This window comes from Dendrobates tinctorius, unplaced genomic scaffold (assembly GCF_039654945.1).
Source record: "Dendrobates tinctorius isolate UK_male_01 unplaced genomic scaffold, ASM3965494v1 ptg000069l, whole genome shotgun sequence".
Lineage (NCBI taxonomy): Eukaryota > Metazoa > Chordata > Amphibia > Anura > Dendrobatidae > Dendrobates > Dendrobates tinctorius.
Window position 1 is genome coordinate 23867489 of NW_027361737.1, and position 19317 is coordinate 23886805.

At 47.8% G+C, this 19317-nt stretch overlaps 1 protein-coding gene across 2 annotated transcripts in view; it reads right to left on the minus strand.

The window, feature by feature from the left end:
• The window catches only part of CROCC2 (ciliary rootlet coiled-coil, rootletin family member 2), a 274079-nt gene that overhangs the window by 176232 nt on the left and 78530 nt on the right, over positions 1 to 19317 (minus strand). For both annotated transcript variants that reach the window (XM_073581213.1, XM_073581212.1), the window contains exon 5: positions 16417 to 16500. In XM_073581213.1, the coding sequence (XP_073437314.1) occupies positions 16417 to 16500 (84 nt within the window). The remainder of the gene's footprint in view (positions 1 to 16416; positions 16501 to 19317) is intronic.

Below are 19317 nucleotides of genomic sequence, written 5' to 3' on the forward strand. Positions count from 1 at the left end.
GACACTTCCGCCATGTCTGTTCGAATTCGATTTCCTCCTTGGTGGTTGATGCATGCTACTGCTGTGGGGTTCTCCTACTGGTTATTGACAGAAAGGCCCTACAAAAGGTCCTGCCAATGAAATAGAGACAGAAGGATGGCTGTACTCAATAATGTTGATGAAGAAGAGAGAGGATTCCTATTTGATCCATTGACCATGGACTGTGATATTCTGAGAGACTGCTACCCAGCTGAGGAGACTGGCATCTAGCATCAAGACCTGCCAATGAATCAGGGGGAAGGTGGATGAATCCGTTTGCAGTTGGTGAGAGGGGACAACAGCACCAGGCAAGAGATTGTTTGACTCAAAGCGGAAGGGAGATCAGCTAATCCAGGGAGGGGACTGTCTTGTCCCACTGGGACAACAGAGCATGCTACAGAGGTCTGGAATGAAAGTGTGCAAAGGGTATCGCCTCGGAGGTGGCCACCATCTTGTCCAGAACAAATATGCAAAAATGTAGAGTGTGTAGGAGAATGTCTTAAGGAGCAAATACTGAGATGAAAGGCAGAGATACTGTCCTCAGGAAGAAACAATCTTGTTAGCCTCCTGTCAAAGAACATTTACAGGAAGTCCAAGCACTGAAACTGGACTGGAGATGGCTTTGGTTTGTCCATAATCCTCCCGAGGCAGGAGAGGGTATTGAGAGTGATCTGCAGACACTCTAAAGTTGATGAGCATGTAGGAGCCTTGATGTGAAGAACATATCGTCTAGATGAGGGATGGCTAGGATTCCCATGTCCCACAGGATGGCCATTATAGTCCAAGTGATCTTCATGAATACCGTGGGTGCAGTAGCCAACCCAAAGGGAAAGACCACAAACTGAAAATGAGCCTGGTGAACTGTGACACAAAGGAACATCTGATGACCCAGAAAGATGGGAATGTGGATATAGGTCTCCTGAATATCCACCTACTAGAGGAATTCCTTGGGTTTCATGGAGGCTATTACTGTTAAATTACATAGAAGGACTCATTTGTTTAGTAGCTTGAGATCCAGGATGTGCCAGACAGAGCCATCCTTCTTGGGGACAACAAAAAGATTTGAATAAAACCCCATAAAGCGCTCTTCTGGAGGAACGGGAATAATAATACCTATTTGGAGAAACGATGATATGGCCTTGAAAAACTCTGAGATGAAGAGAGATCTCTTTGGAGGAGGGAGAGGTGGGACTCAAAAAGTGGTCCTAGGGCAGAGAGGTAAATTCTATTTTCTCTCCGGAGGAGACAATCTCTCTGACCCAAGTGTCTTCGACTGTGGAAAGCCACATGACCTGAAAAAGAAGGTGACATCCACCTACTCTAATAGAGATAACAGGTGGAAGCGACCCGTCATGCGGAAGAAAATCTGTTTGGATCTATTTATGGATAATCTGTTCTGTACTGTCTCCAAATGGGAGGTGGTTTGCAAGAAGGTCTCTTCATTACTTGTGGAGTGGATGGTTTGCCCTAACAGTGCGATCCTTCATACGAGGGAAATTGGTGAAAGGAACAAAAAGGAAAAGTCCTATGTCTAGCAGGATGGTGCATGAGTTTGGGCTGGGGAAGCATGGTATTTTTCCAGTTAGTAACCCTCGATATGATCTGGTCTAATTTGGTTCCGAATAGGTAAGAACCTTGAAAGGGAAGGCTGGTGAGTGACTTTTTAGATGTCGAATCCACGTGTCATGCTTTGAGCGATATAACCATGCGAATGGCTACTAAGTTGCTGGAGGCTTGAGCACAACAACTGGCAGCATCAAGGGAAGCCGAAAGGAGATATTTTCCAGTCTGCGCAATATGGTCAGTCAGGTCTGCCATATTGCCAGGAGGAGCACCAGCAAGAATTGTTTAGCCCAGTCCGAAAATCGATTGTGACTCCCATGTAGTGGCAAAAGTTGGGCACAGGACTGAGCCCGCAAATTCGAAGGTGGACTTAGCCAGAAATTCCATGTGTCTGTCGGTGGGATCCTTAAGAGATGCTCCATTAGATAGAGGGAGAATAGTTTTCAGGAGAATAGTTTTCAGGATAATGTGGATTCCAGGAGATCCACAGCAAGAGATTCAGTCCAGTTATTGAGGTGCCTGGGAGGGAAGGGATACAAAATAATCAAACGCTTCCATCTCTGGTACCGTTTGTCTGGGTGCTCATACTACTTTGATTGGACACCATCAAATTCCTTATGGTTAGCAAAAAATCTGGGGACTTGCTTAACCTTTTTAAAAGAGACTGACTGGTCCGATGGAGGGAAACATGGATTTTTGTGAGTACTCACCGTAAAATCCTTTTCTCCGAGACGCTCATTGGGGGACACAGAGACTGTGGGTGTGTGCTTCTGCCGTCTGGAGGCCGACACTAAGTGTACAAAAAAAGAGTTAGCTCCTCCTCCGCCGCATACACCCTCGCCCCTAGGCCGGGCGTAACTCAGTTTAGTGCATAAGCAGTAGGAGAACGCGCCTTAAACTCAGGCAAGAAACTATATGTCTGAAAAAGGGGCCACCCTAAACCTTGTACAAGGATTTGTAAAACTCAAAATAAGTAAAAGCCAACTGGCTGATAGGGTGGGTGCTGTGTCCCCCAATGAGCGTCTCGGAGAAAAGGATTTTACGGTGAGTACTCACAAAAATCCATGTTTCTCCTTCGTCTCATTGGGGGACACAGAGACTGTGGGACGTCCTAAAGCAGTCCTCTGGGCGGGATCTTAACTCACCCAATCCATGCTAATTTGCGCCCCTGATTAGAGGTGCGCAACTGCTGCCTGGAGAATCTTTCTTCCCAGGCTTGCATCCGAGGATGCCTGGGTATGTACGTTATAATGCTTGACAAACGTATGTAAACTGGACCAGGTAGCTGCTTTGCATACCTGCTCCGCTGAAGCCTGGTGTCGTAGAGCCCATGAGGCACCCACTGCCCGTGCCGAGTGAGCCTTGATCCCTGCCGGAACTGGCGTGCCACTGATTTGATAAGCTTCTTGGACCGTCAGGCGAACCCATCTGGCCAAAGTCGCTCTGGACGCAGCGAGCCCCTTCCGCCGTCCCTCTGGAACCACGAATAGAGAGTCTGTCTGGCGGAATGGCGCCGTCCTCGCCACATACCTCCTAAGAGCTCTTACCAGATCCAGAGTGTGCAAAGCCTTCTCTACCCTGTGCACCGGTGCCGGGCAAAACGAGGGTAAGACGATGTCTTCGTTGATATGAAATGCAGACACAACCTTCGGCAAGAAGGGGGGAGCTGGCCTTAAAACTACCTTATCCTTATAAAAGGTTAGGAACGGTGGTCTACAAGATAAGGCCGCCAATTCCGAAACCCGCCTAATAGACGTTATGGCTACTAGAAAAACGACCTTTCTGGACAGGTAAGGTAAGGAGACCTCTTGCAATGGTTCGAAAGGGGCCTCCTGAAGGGCTCTGAGCACCAAATTCAGGTCCCATGATTCCGTCGGTGCCTTATAGGGGGGTACTAAATGTGTGACCCCCTGCATAAACGTCCTAACCTGCCAGACGGAAGCGACTTTTCGTTGGAAAAGTACCGACAGGGCCGAGATTTGCGTTCTGAGGGAACTCGGGGCCAACCCTGCGTCCAGCCCTGCCTGTAGAAAAGCCAGTACGTTGGGGATCGAAAAAACCAGAGGAGCCACTTCACGATCCCTACACCAACGGAAGAATACTTCCCAAGTCCGATGATACACCCTCGCCGAGGAAGGCTTTCGGGCACTCACCATCGTGGCCGCCACATCGCGTCTGAATCCTGCCTGTGTTAACAGCCAAGATTCAATGGCCACGCCGTCAAACACAGGGCCCCTAAGTTCGGATGGCAGATCGGCCCTTGGGACAGTAAGTCCGGCCGATCTGGAAGACGCCAGGGTACGTCCACCACTAGTTGGACCAGATCTGCGTACCAGGCCCGCCGGGGCCAGTCTGGGGCCAGCAGAATTGCTGGAACCTTCTCTCTCCTTATTTTCCTGATAACTCTTGGAAGCAGCGGCAGCGGGGGGAACAAGTACGGGAGACGAAACTGGCTCCACGGGAGCACCAGTGCGTCTGCTGCGATTGCCTGCGGATCGAGGGATCGAGCGACAAACCTTAGTACCTTGGCATTTTCTCTGGATGCCATAAGGTCCACGTCTGGTGTCCCCCACCGTTGGCAGATCTGCTGAAAGATCTCGGGGTGCAGGGACCATTCCCCTGCCGCGACCCCCTGTCGGCTGAGAAAATCTGCCGCCCAGTTTTCGACTCCTGGAATGTGCACCGCTGAAATTACCACGCGGTTCTTCTCCGCCCAACGTAGTACCAGTCCGACCTCGCGCATAGCTGCCTGGCTGCGCGTGCCCCCTTGATGGTTGACATATGCTACTGCTGTAGCATTGTCCGTCTGGATGCGCACCGGCCGGTGTCTCAGGAAACACTGGAAATGTCGTAGGGCCAATCGTATTGCCCGTATCTCCAGAATGTTGATCGGGAGAATTACCTCCTGAACCGACCATCGCCCCTGGGCTATGTGACTCTGGAAAACTGCTCCCCAACCCTGCAGGCTTGCATCGGTCGTCACCACCAACCATTGTTCCGGGGGAAAGGGCTTCCCCTGGACCAGAGACGAGTCGCGAGTCCACCACCGGAGTGAACCCCGTACTAGCGGAGACAATTTGCACCGATGACTGAGAGACAGCAGCCTCCGGTCCCATGCTGTCAAGAGCGCATGCTGAAGCGGACGGAGATGGAACTGGGCAAACGGGATTGCTTCTATCGCCGCCACCATTCTGCCCAACACACTCATGCCATACCGGATGGATCTGGAGCCCGGCTGTAGAAGGTTCCGTATCCCTTGCTTGATTTTTTGCGCCTTGTCCTGAGGGAGGATCACCAGCCCCCGGGAGGTGTCGAAAATCATGCCCAGGAACACGATTTTTTGGGCTGGAATCAAGGACGACTTGCTCCAATTGATCAGCCAGCCCAGACGGGCCAGGGTATCCAGGGTAATATTGACATTGTCCTGGCACTCCTGAAACGACGGCCCCTTTACCAAAAGGTCGTCCAGGTAAGGTAACACCGTTATGCCCCGTGCATGCAGGATGGCCATAACCACCGCCATTATCTTTGTAAAGACTCTGGGGGCAGTGGCCAGACCAAAGGGCAGAGCCACGAATTGGAAGTGACGTCCTCCGATCGCAAATCGCAGGAACCTCTGGTGTGGGGGGAATATCGGAATATGCAGATATGCATCCTGCACATCGATTGAGGCCAGGAATTCCCCTGGATCCATGGCTGCAATGACCGAGCGGAGGGATTCCATCCGGAATCGCCTGACCCTGATGAATCTGTTTAGGATCTTTAGATCCAGAACCGGCCTCACAGTCCCGTCCTTTTTGGGGACCGAAAAAAGATTGGAGTAAAACCCCTGCGACTCTTCGCCCTGCGGCACTGGGGCGATAACCCCTTTGTGCTCTAGCGTCGTTACAGCCTGTAACAAACTCTCCGCCTGCGAATCTGTCTTGGAAAGTCGCGAACGGAAGAATCGCTGTGGTGGCCGTCCGACAAACTCTATCTTGTACCCGGACGATACAAGTTCTGCCACCCAAGTGTCGCGTGTCACTGCGACCCAAACGTGGCTGAACCTTAGTAGGCGTCCGCCCACCCTGTCGTCCGTAGGTACGGAGCGCCTCCAGTCATTTAGCTGGAGGCTTTTGGGGCTTGGGCCCCTTCGCTCTGGGTAAATGGCCTCGGCCTCTACCCAGCGGATTGGCCCTGTAAGAGACTTGTTTTTCCCTACTCTGGCCATCGTTTGCGGAGGAGTATGTCCTGGCCGGAGTCCCCCCCCAGGGGCTACGAAAGGGTCGAAAACGCCTTTGCGTTTGCCTGAATGCCGGACAACTTCTCTGCTGCGGAAGGAAACTACTCTTCCCCCCTGTGGCTTCTGAGATAAGCCTATCCAGCTTCTCACCGAACAATCGATTGCCCTGAAAAGGCAATGAGGTCAAGGATTTTTTAGAGATAGAATCCGCTTTCCACAGCCTCAGCCATAATGCACGCCTAATGGCGATCGCATTCGCCGCTGCCACCGCCGAACACTCGGCCGCGTCCAGTGAGGCGCTGACAAGATAATCACTTGCCCCTGACATCTGATTTGCCACTTCTAAGACCTCCGCGGGCAGATCCCTGTCCTGGAGGGCCTTATACAGAGCTTCCCCCCACGAAACCATGGCTTTAGCCACCCAAGTCGCCGCAAAGGAGGGGGCCAGAGCCGACCCTGCTGCCTCATATACCGAGCGGGCAAGCCCGTCCATGAGGCGATCAGTTGGGTCCTTAATAGAGGAAACACTGGGTATTGACAATAGCGACCTAGATGCTAAACGTGACACGGGAGGGTCCACTACTGGCGACTCTACCCAAGCCTTATGGAGCTCAGGAGGAAACGGATACTTTGCCTGTAGCGCTTTTTGCATTGCAAAGCGCTTATCCGGGTGATCTCTATGTTTCTGGACTAGCTCCTCAAACTCCGGATGCGTGGCAAATCTTCTATGTGGTCGCCTGGATTTCTTAAAAGAGACCTTGTGACCTGAGGCTGTGGGCACATCGTCCTCGATCTCTAATGTCTGGTTGACTGCCTCAATGAGACTGTCCACCGAATCCTGGAACCCCAGACTTTCTAGATTCCAGGCTCCTTCCTCCTCTCCTTCATCCTGATCGCTCCCAGAGCTCAGTGACGGGGAACGGGATGCCCTAATACCCGCCGCCGAAGCCCCGGAGGGTCCGGCCGACGGAGAACGAACCCTCTTGATATGAGCTTGCCTGGTACTGGAGCGACCTCTAATGGTTGGAGGGTCCTGAGACGAGGACGAGCTCTCTTCCGCTGGCAGACCCCCCTCCCTGCTCCCGCCCGGGCCCTGAAGGGATTCAATTGCCCTTGTAAGGGACAGCATAGACTGCGATAAGGACACCGCCCATTCCGGGGGGTCCTGACCCCTTGGTTCAGAAACAGTGGGGGGCTCCTGGGCGCGCTCCGACTCACAGGCTTCACAATATTTACCCGCCTGTGCCTTTGGCAGCCTGACCCGACAGGACACGCAAACCGCGTAAAGGAAAGAGTGAGCTTTTCCTTTTGCAGACATACTTGCACAGGCTGAAGGCAGAGTAGAAGGAGGAGGAGGGTAACCTCTTCCCTGACAAGCAGCGTGGTTCTCCAAACGGAGTTACACTCACCCACCGGCTCCTTGCGTGGATGCGATGTGTTAGGGCGGAAGTCTCTCCGGGATCTGCGCCTCTGACCTCCTGCCCTATATCGCGCGTCTCCACCATCGCCGCTGTCACCGCCGCGTCAGCGGGCGGGACTTCCGGCTACCACCGGAAGTCAGCGGGCGGGACTTCCGGCTACCACCGGAAGTCGGCGCGCGGCCTCGCGCGATACTCGCGCCCTCCTGCAGTGGGGCCGCGGCCGCCGGCGGGCTTCCGGCCGCGATACACGCGGCGTGCGGAGCCCGGGTGCAACGCCCTGGCTACCGCCCAGCGCCAACTTGCGGTGCGCTCCAGGAGCGGATCCCCCATATACTAAACAGGTGAGCAGGGCCATCCGCCGTGCAGGCGCGCGCGGGGGGGGGGGGGGGGGCTCTGTCGGTCTTACTCGCGGCCTCTTCCCCCTGTACGCTCTCACCTGCACCTCCGATTCAACCCCCTGGACTCACTACCAAGGGGTGGACGGGTCCTCCATACACTGCTGTTTGTAGGAGAGTAGCAACGCGGAGGCTGACCCCTGGTTCTGCTCACACGTGCTCCTGATGAAGTTGTGGGGAAACCGAGTCCTCTAATCAGGACGCGTTGCCCCTCTTTCGTTAAAAAATAGATGTCTGGAAAAAAAGTCCCAGATGTGTCCCTCGGTGCGGGAGAGGACACGTGGAGGGTTACTCACACGTGGTCGCCCGTTGGTGATTTGGGGAGATCGGATCCTCTCTATAGGATCCGTCGCCCCTATCTTATCTTCATTAGAAAAAAGGGAGGAAAAAAAAAAAAAAAAAAATCTAGTCTGGAACTCCAGACTGCGTGTGCCTCCATCAGACACTAAGCAAAAACTGAGTTACGCCCGGCCTAGGGGCGAGGGTGTATGCGGCGGAGGAGGAGCTAACTCTTTTTTTGTACACTTAGTGTCGGCCTCCAGACGGCAGAAGCACACACCCACAGTCTCTGTGTCCCCCAATGAGACGAAGGAGAAATCAATGTCCGTGACATTCAAGGACTGGTTAACGGACAGAATTAGACTTTTGACCATGTCCTTCAGTTTTGAAGCCTGGTTGGAGTCCAGATCAGAATCAGATTCGGAACCGTGATCAGACTTGAGCTGCGAGTGGCTCAGGAGAAGGGAACGAGAAGTGGAGACCAGCCTAGAGGAGGAGAGGGAGATTTATAAGAAGAACTTAAACAGGTCTGCTTCTTGGAACTCTTATGACACCTGAAGGAAAGATGAGGAGTGGGAGAGGGGTCCGACTTAAACTGAGGGGTGATCAGAGTTCCCGTATTGAAATGCATGTTAAGAAGACAGTCCAAAATGGAGGACAAAGTCTGAGACTCTGGATAAGTCAGCGATGGACTGAGAAAGAAACATGGTCCACATTAGGGGAGAGAGAGCATTCTCCTCATGGGCAGTGGGAAGCTCCTGGGAAGCATGCATGAGGGACTGCAATAGGGGCAAAGGGGAGATGACTGACCCTAAGAAATCTTGCATTTACATGACGCACAAGCTAAATGCATTATAAGAGGAACAGGGGGGGGCGAGAGTGCTCACCTTTAGAGTTAGGCATGATAGGGAATAGAAGACCTGGAGGAAAACAAGCTTCTGAAGAAGAGAGCCATGACAGCTGCAGGAAGAGATTATCCTATCCGGGAACAAAGAGGGGATCCATGGCAAGTTGCAGAAAGACCCGGTGAGGCGACATAGTGTGCGGTTTTCAAAAACAAAGGTGACAAGAGACTAAAGAGGCAGGGCTGAGAAAAGGCACATGATTAGTCCTCGCAAATCTCATTGGCCGGTAATAAGAGGCAAGCTGATAGGAAGATTACAGGGGCGGAGCTGAGAAAACACGTGAGAAGAACGCGTGTGCTGTTGATTGGAGAAAGGGAAGGGTGGGTGTGGCAACACCGAATGGCAAGGCAGTGGCAAGGTTGGTGCCTAAATTACTCTGGAAGGCCGGAGTGGGAGCAGGGTGATGTGGATCAACAGAGCTCAGTCGGAAAGTCCTAGGGAATGGACCCAGAGCCCTCACTGCCCACGGAACCCAAGGGGACAGGGACAAGTAACTTGAACTCCCTGAGGATGAAGTCTGGCTCTACTACACAGAAAATGCAGACAGATATCGACAACCTCTGGAGACGCTTCCTGGGACATCGTGGACCGTCCTTATTCCATATCTTGATATGGAGGACGAATGGGCAGGAGGGGGAAGGCAAGGACCGTCCGTCTGGTCAACAAAACACATAGGGGTTAGAGATCTGCTGGGGAGACCAGAGAGGGTACTGTGTGACAATTTTCACACTACACTCTGTTACCCTAGTCACAAGCTGTATCTGAAAGAAAAGGGAAAATACTTAACAAAACACACAAAACCTAAAGTGGAAAATCTGCCTCCTAATGGCGCTAAGCTAAATCTGATTAGTTTCGTGCCAGTTAGTGGTTGTAACTGTAAGAGGGGTCCAGGACGGTAGTCGCAGCCGAGGACACCAGGCCTCTGGTGTCCTGACCACCTCCCACAGAAAAACCATCAGCTTCTACCAGCGTACCTGTTTGGGGTGCTGGCCCACGGACAAGGATTCCACTGCGATGCAACCCAGCTCCTGCACACTTGGTTCCAGTGCTTAGGGTTGAAATAACGGACACAGATACTGGTTCTGATACCAAGTCAACGACTTTTCTTTCTTCTTCAATGGTCCCAGACACATCAGTTACATTACAGTCTACACAGCATTCCTCCTGCACTTTCCCTTTCTTACTTTCTGTATCCTCACACGCATTACGGGGTAGTAGCGCCCTTGGCGGTACCGCAGCATCACTCCTGTTTGACCTCAGAACATAGGGGAACCCATTCATCCGCTTCGCCTCAGACTTGCAGGCTTCAGCCCTATTTAAGATCTGCCACATAGTGAATACTTTGCGCCCTGCACGACTTTTGGACCACTTCTTCCTTTCCGTTTCTGCTGCTGTCATAAACTGCAATTTACCCGGGTACTCCGGTCTTATCCAGCACCCGTCTGACTGTGCTCGTGCTTTTCTGCTTTTCAACAATATTGCGTAGCTGCTATGGCATCCTGGGCTTAGCGCCCTTGTGGACTTGTCGGGCGTGCTCTTCTTCTCACTTATTCCTATAATCTACACTTGCTTAACCCATAGCACCTCCTCCTACAGTTAACCCCTATGTGAACTACCTATCAACTATACCTAACAAAGCCCACTAGTATACCCCCATCTAGTGGCCCACAAAAGCACTATGCTTACCCATTTCTATGAACTCTATACTAACGTCCACTATTGAACCCGAAGTATGCACTGGCTTACCCTAAGCTAAACATTAATATACGGCATACAATACAATATAATACAATATACTACAACATGGTAGAACATAATGTGGCAGTACCAATGGACAAGAGGTAATACACCGTAGTGCAGCAGTACCGAAGCATAATAATATCTGCACAACATTTACAATATATTAATTTTAGAACTCCTTAAAGGGGAGGTGGCATTAAAGGGATATTCTACTCAATCCCCTACATAACTTGCTGAGGAAGAGCCAACTTTTTTGCCTAGTGTCAGCCTCCTAGTGACAACAGCATACACCAATGGTCTTCTGTGTCCCTCAATGATGCTATAGAGCAGGGTCTCAAACTCGGCAGAGTAACTGCGCCGCACATTAAAAAAAATTGAGCTGGCGGACCGCATTCCTTTCAGACTTAATACACCTCGTACACACACGGCTCTGCTCCGTCCACTTCGTACACACGTGGCTCTGCTCCATGCACCTCGCACACACACGCGGCTCCGCTCCATACACCTCGTACACAAGCGGCTCTACTCCATACACACGCGGCTATGCTCCGCACACCATGCACACAAGCGGGTCATGCTCCGTACACCTTGTACACATGCGGCTCCGCACCATATACCTTGTACACACGTGGCTCCGTACACCTAGTACACAAGCGGCTCCGCTCTGTACACCTCATACACACACAGCTGCGCTTCGTACACCTTGTACACATGTGGCTCCGCTCGGCACATCGTTGTACACATGCGGCTCCGCTCCGTAAACCTCGTTCACACGCAGCTCCGCTCCGTACACCTGCGGCTCCGCACACCTCGTACACACGCGGCTCCGCTCCATACACCACGTACACAAGCGGCTCATGCTCCGTACACTTCGTACACACAAGGCTCCGCTCCGTACACCTAGTACACACGCGGCTCTGCTCTGTACACCTCATACACACACAGCTGCGCTCCGTACCCCTCGTACACACGCGGCTCCGCTCTGTACATCCCGCTCTGTACACTTCATACACACACACATACACAGCTCCGCACACCTCGTACGTACACACACACACACACGGCACTGCTACATCCACCCTGTAAATCCCTGCTGATCCCACACATAAACTTACCTTCATCCAGCACCATGACAACCTGCATAGCCATACACGGAGGCTCCTGATGATGTGAGCCCTAACTCCTCCCCCTCCTGTAACCTCATCCCAGGTCCTGTGCAGTGTGTGCACACTGAACACTGACAGCCATCGCACGCTCCTGAATGCGTGCCTTCCACCTGCCTCAGGGAGTGAGACATGTGGTGCACCGCGGGCCGCAGATGCCTGCCTGAGGGGCCGCATGCGGCCTGTGGGCCGCGTGTTTGAGACCTCTGCTATAGAGAAAACAGAATACTCAGGTGTGCTGCTGGAGCAACTGGTCGTTTTTTTTTTTTTTATAAACCATCTTTATTGAACCTCCCCCCTCCCCCCACCCCACCCTGGTAGACATCCATATCTTCATAAAGTAACATCAATCAAGCCTAACAGGAGTTCTGCCATCATGCTCTCTCATGTACCAGTCTGTAAGTTGGAAGCAACCACGAATCACCTGACGTATCGACAATGTCTGGGTATTAATCAAAGAAGACCAAGTAAGGAGAAAACGTTTAGTGTATTTCTCTTTATTCAAAATGGACTCTATCCAGTCCATCTTAAAGAGATCGGCTACCTTCTTAGTAATTAAACTCAAAGAGCGAGTATTACCCTGTGCTCATAGATGTAAAATACCTTTGCGGGTGGCAGCCGCCTAAACAAATAAAATGTGGAGCTGCTGAGCAGAAAGCCTCACCAACTGATCTTGTGAAAGAGAGATTGATACACCAAAGGTATTACTGAGATGCTCCGAGAGTGTATCCCAAACCTCCCGTATTTTTGGACAGTCCCATAAACAATGAAAAATATCCGCAGGAGAATGTAAGCATTTAGGGCAGGAAAATTACCTGAGGGGGACATTTTAGATCTCTGGGGAGATATATGCTCTGTGGAATATCATGAGAGTCATGGTTGTGTAGCTATCATACGGTAACATAGAGTTAATACGTAATGTGGCTTTCAAGAGGTCGCCATTTTTGACCTGGTGACAAATTCTTTTTAAAGAGGACCTTTCACTTGTCATAAATATCTAATTTTTACTTCACGTAAATGTTACCTTATGTAAAGGCATCTACAGCATTTTCCTGAATCTGGCATATTCTCTCTTTTGTTTCCGTGCCTCTTTGTTCCTGAGATATGGCCCTCTCTTCTCTCCATATATTCCTAGTCTTTTTTTCCAATTGGGCATGGTCTTCAAGATGTAAAGAGTTAAGAACAACACCCACTTGGATATGAAGACTATATTCATATATAGTGAAGGGTGAGCCATATCTCTGGAACACATAGATGCAGGAACAAAAGAAACACATTGGCTGATTCAGGAGAAAAGTGGCGTTTACTCCAGGTTAAAAAAAAAATAACATGCAGCTCAGGCAAAAATTAAGAGACCACTTTCAAATGTTCAGTTTGTCTGGTTTTTCTCTTTATTAGGTATATTTGTGAGTAAAATGAAAATTGTTCTTTTAGTCTATAAACTTCTGACAACATGTCTCTGAATTTCCAAGCAATACATTTTAAATTTTTTTCTGACAAAGAAAAATGGTCATAATTAAAAAAAACAAAACAGTGCTTTCAGACCTCAAGTAATGCTAAGAAAACAAGTTCATAATAATTTAGAAACAACAATACTAATGTTTTAACTCAGGAAGAGTTCAGAAATCAATATTTTGTGGAATAACCATGATTTTTAAAAACCGCTTTCATGTGTCTTGGCATGCTTTCCACCAGTCTAACACACTGCTTCTGGCGCAAAAATTTAAGCAGTTCTTCTTTGTTTGATGGCTTGTGACTATCCACCATCATCTTGATTACATTCCAGAGGTTTTCAATGGGGTTCAGGTCTGGAGAATGGGCTGCCCATGACAGGCTTTTGATGTGGTGGTCTCTTAATTTTTGCCAGAGCTGTACTTATGGCAAGTGACAGGTCCTCTTTAAGTAATGGCAGGCCCAGTTTATTGCACTGAACTCTCAAAAATCTATCTATCCAGATGTACTATTAGCTATTAGAGAACCTGAACATGCTACTTGTTTACTTTAACCCTTTCACGACCTATGATGTAGAGGTACATCATAGGACGTGTCTTTCCCTTGGGCCAGAGCCTGCATCTTTCCCAGCACATGACATTTGATCTGTTATCATGTGTGCCCCTAACAGCTGTGGGTGGAATCTTTATCCACCTGCGGCTGTTAACATGTTAAATGCCGCTGTTAATCTCTGACAGCTGCATTTAAATCGAGAAAACTGGATGCACGTCGCAAAATATAAAAATAACATAAAAAAATAATTAATCAGATCGGTAAATGGAATGATGAGAAAAAAAATCAAACCGCCAGAATTAGTTTTCTTGGTCGCTGCAAAATTGGCGCAACATTGAAATAAAGTACAATAAGAGGCAATCAAAACATCATATATACCCTAAAATGGTATCAATCAATACGTCAGATTGGTGCACAAAAAATAAGTCCTTATCCATCCCCAGATTGTTATGACCTGGAGAATCAAAGTGAAGAAGTGAAGCGAAATGCGTGTCGGGGCAGAGGGACACCCTTTGTGTGACACCGCAGCACTGCCAAGACAGGAATTGAATGTGCAATTTGTTAATATATAGCTTGTTATCCCGCACCCTTCCTTATGACTTTTGTCAGTCACAGGGTTATGGGTATTGCAATAGGGAGTTCTTTAGATCTATTATTCAACTAGGTTGTAAAGTCCTGTCAGGCTTGGTTTGCTGTGAAAAATGAGGATGAATGAACTCATGGAGATCAACATCCAACACTGCGGAGACACCATCACATGTTTCTCAACGCAGTGATTCTAGAGCAATGCCCCCATCCCTTATGGGAAATATGTAAAAACATGCAAAACACAAGCCGCGGAGACACCATCACATGTTTCTCAACGCAAGCAATCACTAGCCAGGTCTTCATCCTCATTTTTCACAGTCTTCTACTAAGCATTGCTCCTACTGGCCAGTTTCCTACTCCACACTGATGAGGGGCAATACCCTGAAACTGCTGTCTGTGGATGGATACCATGTTTTGGCATAGGTGGTTTCCATCATTGGAGACTGCCCTTCCCGTGGTTGTTCCTTCCCGGGGAAAGACCTGGCTAGTTATTGCTTGCGTTGAGAAACATGTGATGGTGTCTCCGCGGCTTGTGTTTTGCAGGTTTGGTTTGCTGACCTTTCCATCCAGATCTTGGGGATATTAAATCTCATAGCATTTTGTTTTTGGTTGTGTTATTTAGAGACGTTTCTTTTATCAAATCTGTGTATAGGAGGTATTTCAGCTGCCATACTGCTGTTGGTTTTGTTGCACATGGTGGAATTAGTTCCCTCTTTTTCTTGTCCTAGCACTCTTTCCTCATTTTTAATCATGTTTAATAAAATCATGTTTTTTGTACTTCACTTTATATCATTAAGGGTGAATAGGGGTGTTTGAGGTTTCTTTTAAAGTAGGTTGTCTTTATGTTAAGCTAAAAAAAAGACCATAGCCCCCACCTCCAAAAAATTATACATTGATCTAATGCCGCTAGGCAAAAATATATAATACTGAACGTGAGATTCTTAGTTTAACTGTCACGAGTTTACGAGTGACAGAGAGGAGCCAGAAACGAGTGACAGAGAGGAGCCAGAAGATTGCAGTGTCTGATTTCCCCTACTCCTGCACTGTTTAGAAGCACTTCACCTTCATATTAAATGGTGCAGGTTTCTTTTAGCGGTGCAGGGGTTAATCTACTCAGTTGAGAGCTCTTGCAAGCTTTCCTGCATTAAGGCTCTCAGCTGTTCACTGTTGACCACTCCCCTCTCCTATATATTCTGGGCCCTGGTAAGCACTCATTTCCAGAGTAGCTTCATGGTGAATGGTTAGGTGGTTTGTTGTTTGAGAGGGCATTTGGTGGATTTATCTAAGACTGCTGCTAGGTTTTGATTGTGTGCCAATTCCCTTCCTTCTTCTACTTTTTTTTTTACCACATTCTCCACTCTCCGGTGTTTACCTCTGTTGTTTATGTGAGTATATTTGTATTATTGGTATTTTCCTTTATCCCAGTTTGTATTACCTTGTAACTGTGACTGTTGCTTTAGAGTGTGTGATAATTCCCTTTCTTCTCCTACTTTGGTTTAATCCCATCCTCTACTCCCCAATGCATTCCTCTGTTGTCTGTGTGAGTATATTTGTATGTTTGGTATTTTTCGCTATCCCTATTCGTATTATCTTGTTAGTCTGGTTGGTGTATTGTGGTACTTTACTACTCCCCTTTTCCCTGGGTGGGGGAAGGATACAGTCTGAGGGCAGATTCAGGACCTAAGGCAAGGTACATGGCCCCGGCGTCTTCACCATTAGAAGTAATCCAGGGAACAGGGTGAGCTAGGGCACTCCTAGTGTTAGGGACAGGGAAGGCGCCACTGGTCCCGAGACACCCGACAATAGAATCGTGACATTAAAATTCTGATCAGACTGTATGAAGCCCAGTGCCACGTCATGGCAAACCTCTCAGTGGGTCCTGTATGAAGCCCACTGGCAATTCAAGGCAAACTTCTCAGTGGGTCCTGTATGAAGTCCACTGGCACGTCACGGCAAACCTATCACTCGGTCTTTAGTGTGTGAAACAATTAAATATATCAAAGGATCTACTGGAGGAGAAATTTGATATGATATTTTAGACTAATGTCTAAAGTTGTTTTTTTTTTAATCAAACAACGCGATCCACACTCTTTCCAGTGGAGGCTGCCCCTCACTCACCAATAATTTCTGCTTCTCACTTTCTGAAGTTTTCTCTAGGAGTTGTTTCTCCAGTTCCCCACATCTACTCTTATATTGTAGGACCTGCAGAACAAGCACATGGCTTAGACACAGTGATGGATAAGACAGTGTTAAAGAGATTGCATATTTTAGACAAACATCTTTGCAAATTTTACTAATTAAATATTAGGGGGTTTTCTACTTTAGAGTTATGATATATTTGCAGTATATGTCATAAATGTCTGACGGAATTTCATATCACTGAAACCCACCTATGTAGAGAATATAGATCCACTAACCCGGACTATTCCTAATGAGGCAAGTAACAGTAAGAAACTCCCAAAGATCTGAAATGAAAGAGCTGTCTACATAAGAGGCCACCTCTCCATTTTATCCCCGTGGGGGGTCTTCATGTGATGCTCTGATTAGGTATTCACCAGTATGGCTTCTGACAGGTCATTGAATATTATATTATACATATATATATACATATATATATATATATATATATATATATATATACACACACACAATGGTATGTAAAAGTTTGTGCACCCCTGGTCAAATTGCTGTTACTGTGAACAGGTAATCAAGTTGACGATTAAATGGTCTCTAACAGGGCTAAAGTTAAATATGACACATGCCTTTTACATTTTAAAAATAAAAAAAAGAAAAATGGGCTGATGCAAAAGTTTGGGCACCCTTGGAGAATTGTGTGCACAGATAACTTTGACCAAATTTTTAGACCTTAGTTAGCCTGTTATGGCTTGTTCACTATAATCGCTATAATTCACTATAATAAAGGCCAGGTGATGCAAATTACCCAGCTTTATAAAAACATTGCCTCATCTAACCTTGTGCCAAAAAAAAACAGCAGCCATGAGTTCGTATACGCAGCTGCCTAGCACTCTGAAAATGAAAATGGTGGAGGTCCACAAAGCAGGAGAAGGCTATAAGAAGATTGAAAAGTGTTTTCAAGTTGCCCTTCCCTCAGTTCGAAATGTAATTAAAAAATTGCAGCTAACGGGGAGGTCAAGATAAAATCTGGAAGACCAAGCAAATTTGCAGTGAGAGCTGCTTGTAGGATTGCTAGAGACCCAAAACAGAACTCTTGCTTGACTGCAAAAGACCTTCAGAAAAATTTAGCAGACTTTGGAGTCGTGGTACATTGTTCTACTTTTCAGAGATACCGACTGTTTTGGAAGAGTCATCAGAAGAAAACCTCTTATGTGTCCTCACCATAAAATTCAGCATCAGAAGTGTGCAAAAGAACGTCTAAACAAACATGATGCATATTGGAAATGAGTCATGTGGACCAAAGAGGTTAAAACAGAACTCTATGGCCACAATGATCTAAAAAGAAAATCTTGCCAACCATTAAGCATTGGGAGTGAATTAATCATGGTTCAGGGTTGTGTTGCAGCCAATTTCACAGGGGAAGGTTTCACAGGGAAAAAGGAAGAATAGATTCAAATAAATTTGAACAAATTCTTGATGCAATCATAACACCATCTGTAGAAAAGCTGAAGTTGAAAAGATGATGACTTCTATAAATGGATAATGATCGAAAACACATGTCAAAATCCACAAAAGACTACCTCAAAAGACACAAGCTGAAAGTTTTATAATAGCCCTCACAGTCCCCTGATCTGAACATCATTGAAAATCTGTGGCTAGACCTCAAAATAGCAGTGCATGCAAGACGACCAGAAGAGACCACTGCAAAATTTTCGGTTTGTCTGATTTTTCTCTTTAAAGGTATATTTTTGACTAAAATATAAATTGCTTTTTTATTCTATAAACTACTAACTACATGTCTTCAAATTTCGAAGCACTGAATTTTGTATTTATTTTCAGAAAATGAGAAATGGTCAAATTAACAAAAAAATGCAGTGTTTGTAGCCCTCAAATAATGCTAAGAAAACAAGTTCATAATAGTAATAATAATAGTAATGTTTTAACTCAGAAAGAGTTCAGAAATCAATATTTTGTGGAATAACCATGATTTTTAATCACAGATTCCATGCTCCTTGGCATGCTTTCCACCAGTCTTTCACACTGCTTTTGGGTGACCTTATGCCACTCCTAGTACAAAAATCTAAGCAGTTCTTCTTTGACGGTTTGTGACTATCCATCTTCCTCTTGATTACGTTCCAGTAGTTTTCAATGGGGTTCAGGTCTGGAGATTGGGCTGGCCATGACAGGGATTTGATGTAGTGGTCCTTCATCCACACATTGATTGACCTAGCTGTGTGTCCAATCCAGTCCTCTATGGTCCAATCCTTATGGTCTTTGGCAAACTTCATCCTGGCTCTCCTTTGCTTCTCATTGATGAAAAGCTTTTTTATAGCTTTACATGACTTGAGCCCTCCCTCTAGGAGCCTGTGGGGTGGCATTTCTTTGGAGGGCCACACAGCCCTCCATGTGCTCGACAAAGGTAGCCTGACTGCCATTAGGTACCAAGATAAGATCCTCAGACCCCTTGTGAGACCATATGCTGGTGCGGTTGGTCCTGGGTTCCTCCTAATGCAGGACAATGCCAGACCTCATGTGGCTGGAGTGTGTCAGCAGTTCCTGCAAGATGAAGGCATTGAAGCTATGGATTGGCCCACCCGTTCTCCAGACCTGAATCCGATTGAGCACATCTGGGACATCATGTCTCGCTCCATCCACCAACGTCACGTTGCACCACAGACTGCCCAGGAGTTGGCAGATGCTTTAGTCCAGGTCTCGGAGGAGATCCCTCAGAAGACCATCCGCCGCCTCATCAGGAGCATGCCCAGGCATTGTACTGTAAGGAGGTCATACAGGCACATGGAGGCCACACACAATACTGAGCCTCATTATGACTTTTTTTAAGGACATTACATTCCACTTTAACTTTGTTTGTGACTCCAAATC